General features: G+C 36.7%; 1 protein-coding gene and 1 long non-coding RNA gene across 4 annotated transcripts in view; one reads left to right on the forward strand and one right to left on the reverse strand.

Moving 5' to 3' along the window:
• The window catches only part of LOC145423494 (uncharacterized), a 41,352-nt gene extending 34,059 nt beyond the window's left edge, over positions 1-7,293 (reverse strand). For all 3 annotated transcript variants that reach the window (XR_013904554.1, XM_080296085.1, XM_080296083.1), the window contains exons 1-5: positions 7,151-7,293; positions 5,326-5,595; positions 4,572-4,850; positions 2,011-2,313; positions 1-17 (exon numbers count right to left, since the gene is read on the reverse strand). The exon at positions 1-17 is cut by the window's left edge and continues 85 nt beyond it. Coding sequence is in view for 2 of the 3 variants with exons in the window: in XM_080296085.1 (XP_080152211.1) it covers positions 1-17; positions 2,011-2,313; positions 4,572-4,850; positions 5,326-5,595; positions 7,151-7,202 (921 nt within the window). In the remaining variant the exon portion in view is untranslated. The remainder of the gene's footprint in view (positions 18-2,010; positions 2,314-4,571; positions 4,851-5,325; positions 5,596-7,150) is intronic.
• Positions 7,294-9,358: 2,065 nt separating this feature from the next.
• Positions 9,359-10,307, forward strand: LOC145423613 (uncharacterized). The gene is made up of 3 exons (XR_013904670.1): positions 9,359-9,433; positions 9,751-9,858; positions 10,170-10,307. It is a non-coding gene; the product is annotated as an uncharacterized LOC145423613 (long non-coding RNA).
• The last annotated feature ends 4 nt before the right edge of the window (positions 10,308-10,311 follow it).

Here is a 10,311-nt window from a genome sequence, read left to right on the forward strand (position 1 = left end):
CAACTTACTTGGTTTCTCTGAAAAAGAAAGAGACAAATTTCACAGAAAAACTCTTTAGAACAAAGGTGCATTCATCTGGCTATCATTTTATGCATGTGGGTTTTCTTCTACAAACTAAGTTGTTGATGTCGTGCATGCATATGTCATATCTGTCTGTAAACATGATAACTCAAAAGGCTTTGAATAAATTCTGATAAAAACCTTTTAAGGATTATGTTAGACTGATCGTGTTAACAATTCATGAAATATCCTTTATCACCAAGGTCTTAAAGGTCAACTTTGTGGTTTATTGTTTAGAAATTAAATTTAAAAAGCTTTATAACTTAGACACTATTATTCTTACAAGTGTGGTTTGTGTTTTCAACATATAGGAAGTACTATATAAAGAGCTAAAATATTATGGTACATTTGGCCTCTGATCTCACTTTTATATTTTACACTGCCTTTTTTTTTCAAGTTGAACCCCAAAATTTAAATATTAGATAAAGATAACCTAAGTAAACACAAAATGCAGTTTATGAATTAAGATGTTTATTATTAAGGGGAAAAAATTCGACCCTACACAGCCATGTGTGGGAAAAGTGATTGTCCCCTAAACCTAATAACTAGTTGGGCCACCTGTAGCAGTAACAATTGCAATCAAGTGTTTGCGATAACTTGCAATGAGTCTTATACAGCACTGTGGAGGAATTTTGGCCCCTTTATCTTTGCAAAATTGTTGTAATCTATCCATATTGGAGAGTTTTCAAGCATGAACCACCTTTTTAAGGTCATGCCACAGCATCTCAATTGGATTCAGGTCAGGACTTTGACCACTCCAATGTCTTCAGTTTATTTTTCATTTATTTATCAATCAGAGGTGGACTTGCTGGTGTATTTTTAATCGTTGTCCTGCTGCAGAACCCAAATGTGCAGTTCTGTGGATGTTGTTCTGGGATCTTTTGTGACATCCTCGATGAGTCGTCATTGCACTCTTGGGGTAAATTAAGTTGACTAGCCACTCCTGAGAAGGTTCACTACTCTTTCATGTTTTCGCCAGTTGTGGATGATGGCTCTCAAGTGATTCGCTGGAGTCCCACAGCTTTAGAAATGGTATTATGATCAGACTCACTGATATCAATTACTGTGTTTCTTATTTATTCCTGAATTTCCTTGGCATGGGGAGGCGCTTTTGCGGAACTTTTGGTCTGCTCCAATTTGTTCAGGCAGGTCCTAATTAAGCGATTTCTTGACTGAGAACATGTGTGGCAGTAATCATGCCTGGGTGTGGCTAGAGAAATTGAGCTCAGCTTGTGTGAAACACCACAGTTAATTTATGCATTAAATCCTCACTAGGAGAAATAAATGATGGAACACAGCATTTTGTGTTTACATGTGTTATCTTTGTCGAATATTTACTGTGGTTTGATGATTTAAAACATGCGAACTGATTTCATGTGTGCGGCAATGTCATAGTCATGATTTTATCTGTTTTCATTTTATATACTGTTTTGTTTGTTTCTTTGTTTGTTAATTAGTTAGTTTGTTTGTTTGCTTGTTTTAATCAATTTTAAATCATGCTTTTTATTTGTTTTTGCTTCTAATGTCTCTGTAAAGCACTTTGAATCACCTTGTTGTTGAATTGTGCTATACAAATAAACTTGCCTTGCCCTTGCCTTGCCTAGGCTTTCTTGTAGTCAGTTCAGGGAGACAGTCTAGTCTTACAGACTCGAGCAACTGATGGTGTTTTTGGAATTCCGTTCTTTGCTGATTGCTAAAATTTTTCATAATTTCAGTACCTCTTAACATTTAAGATCAGGCACCTGCACACAGGCAGAAGACATATGTGAGAAGGTCATTCTCTAGGATGCTATGTGTTAGGAAAAACACTTTTCCGTTACTATGGTTACTATTTCAACTTCACTATTTCTGTCATGAAATAGTGAAGTTGAAATATTCAAAATGCATCAGTTAATGCTCTCATTGGGCTCACATGAGCTAATCAGTGTTTCTGAGGTGAACTGCACTTACTCCAGTTGGTCTTGATCACTGCTTTGTCCAATGTTGTGACAATGGCGCTGCTAGGATCAGAGAACTGAAACACACACTCATATCTTCTCCAGTCCTCAGGTGTAAATGATGAAACATTCATACTGACACTCATCTGGAAGCTCTCATCATGGTTGGGGAGTACGTCTGTGTGGTACACATTTTCATGAAGCTCCTCTCCATCTTTCCTCCAGAACATCATGGCTCTGTCAGGATAGAAACCTGTAGCGTGGCAGCTGACTGGAGAGGAGGGAGTTTTCTGGAGGAGAGACACTGAGGGAAGAACTGGAGAGAAGCAATGTTGGACAGGGATGAATGGAGGCAATGGACAGAAGGGGTGAAAATGAATGAAAATGTAGAAAAGATGAGAAACAATCCACACAGAATTAGATTAGACAAAATTAAAGACACAGAAATTCAATAGGCAAATATGATGAAAAATACAGAAGCAAATGTAGTGTACATGTTAGATGAAAACCATTATACTAGCAGCAGAAAATAATTGCTGATGAAAGTCAAGTAAACCTGAGAATCAAACTATGATTCATATCATAATTATTACTTATTATATTAGTCTCTGGCTCTCTTCCACAGCAGTTTTGCACTTTTGTCCTTTCTTCCTCCTCCCCCTTTCCCCTACCTCAGCCTGTTACTGTTGGAGGTTTCTTCCTGTTAAAAGGAGTGTTTCCTTTCCACTGTTGCCAAAGCACTTGCTCAAACGGGACCATATGATGCACTGAAAAAAAGGGATTGGCCAACTCTTGGATTTACGTAAGCATCTTGCGTGTATTTAACATAAGTGCCTCATGCTTTAAAGTTAAGTGTAACTATATAGTGTCGAAACTACATGATATGCAGAGAGGCTAGATTAAATTGTTCATATCATGTTCAAGTGAAGTAAGTCAATAATTTACTGCGACACCGCACGGGATTTCAGTCTCGCACGCTTTGGATCGTGGTTTCAGGAAGGCATCCATCTCAGTCAAATCGAGCCACCGCCTCTAAGTAAATTGGGTGGTTGTTGCATTAAAAAAGTCTAACTTGTAATTTAAACACAATAATTTCATGTTTCTATGAATGTAATTAAATCATGAAGAATCTGTACGAAATTCAACAACTTAATTTGTTCTTGTTGAGATGACCTGATACAATCTAGTAAGAGTCGTTAGTTGCTGAACTCATGAAATTCACAAGATCGCACGAGATGTCAAACTGCAGGAAAATCACTGGAGTTATAAGAGGCAGACAACTACACACACACCACATGTATGCTATTGCTATTTATTGTGGTTTAACCTGTCAAGGACAAAAATGTACAAAAGAATTCTGCATCAAGCCTTGAAATCATAGCTTTCATTAAGTCTGGATTGGTGGCATGGTGTTGCTTCACATTAAGAAGGTCCTGGGTTCAAATCCACAATCTGGCTAGTTTGCACTGGGTTCTCTCTGGGTATTCTGGTTTCTTCCCACAGTTAAAAGTCAAGCAGTTGTTAGAGTTAGGTTAATTGGTGATTCTAAATTACCTGTGAATGTAAGTGCAAATGGTGGTTTGTGATAGACTTGTGAGTTGTCCTGCTTTGTAACCTACCACTTCAGGGTTATTTCCCTGCACCAGAATAAGGTTAGGAGGATGGTAGCTATCCATTCAATCGTTATGGTAACCAGACTCTAGACTTTGAACATTATGTAATATGAAGACAACATGTAGTATTTAAGTGACCAAGTAGTGCTGGGGTAAAAGTTATTGAATAGTGGTGAAATAAAATGACAAAATTGTGAAGGATTAAAATATTCCAAGAGCTCAACATACTTCATCTAAACATGTTTCAATCGTGTTTTATGAACACAAAATGCACATGTTTATTACATATGAAAAAGTTGTGTTGATTTAACTCAATTGTTTAAGTTTCTGCCAAAGCAAAACGTTTGTGTGCAACCAATGTCCACTATTGAATCAAGTAAATCCAACATGGCCTTTTTTTCAGTGTAGTTGGGGTTTTCTCTGTTGTATTATTTCAGGGTCTACTTTACAATATAAAGTCCCTTGAGGCGACTGTTGTTGTGATTTGGTGTGAAATACTGACTGATAATGCTGTTACATCAAAGCAAGAAGTCCTGGTTTTTAATCAGTGATGTATTTGTTTTTCTTGTGCTTGCATGGACTCTCTCCACGAACTCTAGATTTTCCCTGCAAATTGTGTGTGTGTGTGTGTGTGTGTGTGTGTGTGTGTGTGTGTGTGTGTGTGTGTGTGTGTGTGTGTGTGTGTGTGTGTGTGTGTGTGCGTGTGTGTTAGTTAGTTATCTAAAATGCTGTTTAAGTATTAGATTAACAGACTAGTATGAGTGACAATCATTGTCAATCTCTATTTTTCCTTCCATCTCTAAATACAGTTTTTGCCTAAAGACGTTATTAATCACAGCTTTAACCAGCAATTGCCAATGAAACATTGTAGCAGCACAGTTACCTTCTAAATCTTTTAATATAAAATCAGAGTAAATGTTTTGCCATTATACATTCGAAAAAATAATCAATTTAAAGGTACCTGTTCTCTGCAGGGAGCTTTTCCCACTGTCTAAATACATCTTGAGCCTCTCTGGACAAATCCGAGTGTAGAAGTCTTCAACGTCTTTTTTATAATTTATGACATATTCCCAGCTCTGTTTTATCATAGCAGCCTCTGGTTTCAGCGCAATCCATGATAATGTCTTAATATCAAATTTAAGTAAATCTTCTCCATCATATCCATACTGAAGTACACCGGCCACCTCTCCAGTGTTTTCATCCCATTCACAGCCATCTATCCTCTGTACAATGTGGACACCTGAACAGTGAAAGGGAAAACAGGTATTTCAACAACCATGTTTATAGTGTGCACTGTGCGAGGCACTGTTATTCTCCAGTGTTTGTGTTATGCTTATGATTCCAGTCAGACAATCTGCCAACATTTTCTTAGACCTGATTGATTAAGATTACAAGAAAAAAGCTTCAGAAAGACAAGAAACAAAAACAGATTCACTCCAGGGCTATAAGCTATAAAAAGCAGGAAAACTGTTTTGATTTTACTTTTTAAAGGAAACTCTAAATCTACCAATGATTTAACTGAAGATTACAATGTAGTACTGTAAATGTATTATTGTATTAGCTTTTTAATGAATATTCACAATAGCAGTATCTGAGAATTTCAGGGCTCAATCAAGTAACACAAAATTAAGTCTTTAACCAATTTTACATTCATATTTTTTTTACACATGTCCTATTGTTTATAATGATATGACATATATAAGGAAATAATGCACCTCCAGTTTGGTTGAACTGCTGCTTCAATGTAAAAATTAATCCCTTAAAGACGTCTGGCAGATTCTCAAAACACAGATAAGTGTACATCTCCAAGTGCGCACGGTCATCATCTAATATTTGTTTTGCCCAGTCCTGTCTTGGCTGTATTATTTTGTTGTTGATGTCACAGTAACCAGTCTCAATGCCATCAAGCTCTCCAACACCCACAAAGTCTGGGATGTTTGCGATCCCAGATGATCCAGTGAGAAAATACATCAGTGAGTGTTTCACTGTGGGCAAATAAATTTATATAATGTTAGTATTAGGAAATAAAACACAAAGTTATCAGAAATCATCAGAAATATGATTAATTCATTCATGATTTGGTTAGCATATTCTCATAAAAGTAGAAGAGGAAATGTAAATTCACCTGTCAAAGTGTCATTGATGTCTCTAATCAAAGTTTTACAGCTCTACACTTAACCCAAGTCCCTAAATACTGATGGCTCTGTAATTTCTGTCTCATTCAGTCTTATATGCCATCCATGTACTGACAACATAAGAAGTAAATTATGTCTTATATTTTAGTCTACATTTTATTTTGGTAAAATAATACTGATTATAATTTTTTTAAGTGCTACCAATGATCTATATCTTTTAAATATGGAAAGTATTGTTATTGTTTTGTTGTTGTTGTTTCTCAGTAGGTGCTATATTATAGATTTGGATTCATTTTAATTTAACCTAATCTTAGATTTAAATATTACATTTCTCATGTACTAATATTACTTTAATATTATATTAATATAGCACAAGGTTCACCTTACTTGACTAGAAAAGTTGCTTCAGTACTTCAACTTTTACTGGAGCATTTTTTAAAATTGGTATCTGTACTTTTACTTAAGTAAATAAAGTCTGTATGTTTGCTAATTCTGATGCTCATGCAATACTGTTAGGATGCCTGGGTCGTCGACCCAGGGTTTTTGAGTTTACGATATTATTTATACTGTCTAGTTTTTGGTTTCTTTGAGTTCTGTCTTATGGCTTAGGTCTCTGTCTTCTTTAGTTGCTCTGTCTCCCCTATCACCTGCATCCCCTTGTCTAGTTCGCGTCTATGTGTATCTTAAGTTCCTATATCCCCGTGTTCAGTCAGTGTTTGTGTCTGCCCTGTTCCCACGTCTCTGTTCCCTTTGTAGTGCCTGCATGTGAGTCTGTGTCTTTGTTCAGTCTGTGTTATGTGTTTCCTGTTTTACTTTGAAGGTCTCCGTCTTTTCTCAGTGTGTTCAGTTTACGCTTCTTTGGTCTTGTCAGTTCTGATTTGCCCCAGCTGTGTTTCCCTCCTGTTACTCATTCCCTGATTGCTCCCTCTGTGTATTTAAGCCCTGTGTTTCTCTGTGTCTGTGTTGCGATCTACCGATTTCCTAGCTGTGTGTTCTGGCATTCCTCCAGTTTAAGTTTGTTTTGAGTTTTTTCAGTTATGTTATATTTTTGAGTACCAAATTAAAGCCTTTTTGAGTTTACGTCTGTCTCCGGAGTCTGCACCTTGGGTCCTATTCCTGCCTGCACACAGCCACACCTAACAAATACACCCTTTCACAAACATTAAAATTTGCCTAACCTGCAAGTTTTCAACATTCCTCAACTTCACATAGTATGGAATGTTTGGGGCTCCAAAAGATATGACATAAAACCTCAAGGAGTTTTTCACTGTAGGACAACAATAACTGATTCAGCTGTATGACTGGTTGTCATGCCACTAACTACGTCACATTCCTTTTACTAAGAATAGTCTTCTCAAGTAAATATGAAATTATAAGGTTTTTTGATTTTGAATCGTGATCTTACCTGTAAATGCAGTATGACAGAGAAAGAGCAGGATCATTAGCTTCTTCATCATGGTTAGACAGCTGAACTTGAACAGAAGAACTAACAAGAGACGAGTGGTTTGTTCAGTCTAAAGTTACTTCCTGGTGCAGCCCTAGTTTGGCATTCTGAATACGACACCCTGCAAGTGAATGCCGTGTGAAAGGAATGATGTTTTCAATATTTGACTTAAGTAATTAAGTAACTAAGTAATTATTGTTTTTTTTTTTTAGTTGGAGTAGACATAAGATCAATGCAAAATTAACTAAAAAGAAAACTTGCAGGACTTTATTTTGTTCTTGCTTCTCATTCATTCAACACAATGTTTATAATGGTTCACTGTTTTCACAACACAGTGAAATTCACTTCCTATTAAAGGTTTTCCACATTTAAAGCAGACTGACATCAGTCACGGGAAGTCAGTACTAGAAGCATGTCTGTTTCATTATTCCACAGTAAAAATACTAGAAAATACTGCTGCATTGTTAACATCTTATAGGACATTGTAAATTGCATACATGTTCTATTCTCTGACTTCACCACGATTTTATTCTTTCTTTTACTTTTTAATTTTTATCTCTAATTTGAAAGGTCTTCAGCAAGCCATCGCTGTCTGAATCTCACATGCAGAAGAAAATAAGATATTGAGGGAAATATTTATTTGATCTACTGCTGAGTTGTATTTTTGCTCAGTCTCTCATTTTTAAGATAGTTTCATTTTAATGGAGAGGGACAGACTCTCCACAAAAATCCAGAAAATACACATTCCATAAAAGTTACAAATTGCATCGCTTGTCATTGAGTAAATTACGTATTTGATCCACTACAAACCAGTGAGAATTCTAGCTCACAAAGATTGGACTTCAGTCAATCAATATAGACACTCCTGAGCTCAGTTCATTATGCCTCATAAGAATTAAAATAATAAGTATGTGTTAGTCCCCGTATGGAAATTAATCCTCTGCACTTAACCCATTCACCCAGTGAAGCAGTGGGCAGCCACCAATGGAGCGCCCGGGGACCAGTGTGTAGGGACGGTACCTTGCTCAGGGGTACCTCAGGGTAGCCGTTCAGGGGAGTCGAATCCCTGACCTTCCAATCATGGGGCAACCACTCTACCTACTGAGCTATCCCTGCCCACTTTTGTCTTTTTTAAAAAGGCCTAGGTCAGACATCTTCTAGAACCGGCTGCTTGCCTAAATCCTGCGTTTGGGTACTCTCTTCCTTCTCTCCACACCACGATGCTCTGACAGCCATACTGCACACTTTGATGTACAAGCTGGGTGTTCCACATCTGCAGCTGAGAACTGACTGAGCGTCCTGCATGTAGCAGCAGATTATTTAAACCATATATTAACCTTTTATAAGATACTGTATAGTATCTGTAATTGGTAAATCACCTTTTCTAGTTTTGTTCAGATTTTTAGAAAAAGAAATAAAATTATATTTAAGTTTAGTTTAGTTTGTTGATACCCATGTCCATGCTTTTATGACCAGTGTACCTGTCTTCTGATAACTGCTTCCAGTGGGATAACACCATGTCATAAAGCTCAAATTATCAACAACTGGTTTCTTGAACATGACAATGATATCAGTGTACTTAAATTGTTTCCACTGTCACCAGATACCAGTCCAATAGACTTTGGGATGTGCTGGAAGGGAAGATTTTCATAATATATGTACAGCCAACAAATCTGCAAAACTGTGGGATGCTACCAAATCAGCATGGATCAAAAAATCTACAGAAGGATTCCAGCTCCTAGTTGAATCTAAACCAAATCGAAACCACAAAGCAATCCTGAACTTTGTCTCAGGCTACTCAGAGCCTTTATCAGGAACCATAAAATCAAAAACACACAGTCTGGATATTTTCTAGCCTCTTCAAAAGTATCATTTAAAATGATTGTTCAAAAATTAAGCATGTGAAAATGATTAGGCTACAGCAATGTTGGAAGACTTTGACAGCATGGAAAAGCATAAAAAACAACAGACAAGAAACCCAAATGACAAGTTACTACAGATCTTCTTTATTAAATGTACGCATAAGCGTCATAAATGGGAATTTATGAGCACATCTACTCCTGAGGAAAACTAAGGCAAAACTGCCTCAAAAAAATCACAAAGGGAGTCAACAAGTTATACCGGTTGAAAATGAGCCGAGTTGTAGGCTATGCTGGCATTTTTCCAGAACCTGCAGAGGAGGCGGAGCTCACTGGAGTAGGTTATGCGACACCGTGGAAGAAACTGGTGACATTCTGGAGAAAGGTAAGGCAATAAGGTCCTGATATTTATGCTAAAATCACACATTACATGTTACAATAAACAGATGCTTTTTGTTTCTTCCATCCAATAAAATTATAATGAAATAAAACAGTTGAGGTTACAGGTAGTGGATTAAAAAACACATGTAGAATCACATAAAATATATGTGATTATAAAGATCAGAATAACTCTGTGCTAGCGTTAATTATACTTTGAATAAGTACAAGATTGTGTGATCATGACTGTGATATTTTGGATTGTTTAGAGATTAGCCTTTATTCAGGTAAACATGCCTCACGTATCCTATTTCATAAAACCAGGAAGCAGTCCAACATTCGCCACTCTTCTGTTCAGCTCCATGCCTTACCCCAAGAAAATGAAGACACTTCTGTTTCTGTTACTCCTGTTTTGTTGTGTTGCATTTGCAGGTAAGATCAAAATTTATACATTTAAAATGCACTGTGTGTTTGTGTAAATGAGTTTAAATGTCAGGAACACTTAAATGTGTAGTATAACATGTAGTTAACTAGATATAGCTGCACTGGCCACATGAAACTCACAGGACATAGCACCAGAAATAAATACAGTGATATAGCTTTAATATGCTTTCAGGTATTTCCCCATTACTATGACTGAAAACATTAGTTACAAAATGAAAATTAAATATATGGGAAAAAATTGAACTTACAGCAGGAAAAATAATCCAAGATACAGATTGTGTTGTTCTTGCCTTTAACAGAAAAACACTCTCTGAGGTTCTTCCTCACATCATTAAATGGAGTCACAGAATTCCCAGATTTTTTGGCTTTTGCTTTGCTAACGAAGCAGAGGTAGCTTACTATGACACCAGCATCAAGAAAACTGACCTGAAACAAGACTGG

This window comes from Astatotilapia calliptera, chromosome 22, assembly GCF_964374335.1.
Source record: "Astatotilapia calliptera chromosome 22, fAstCal68.1, whole genome shotgun sequence".
Taxonomy (NCBI): Eukaryota; Metazoa; Chordata; class Actinopteri; order Cichliformes; family Cichlidae; genus Astatotilapia; species Astatotilapia calliptera.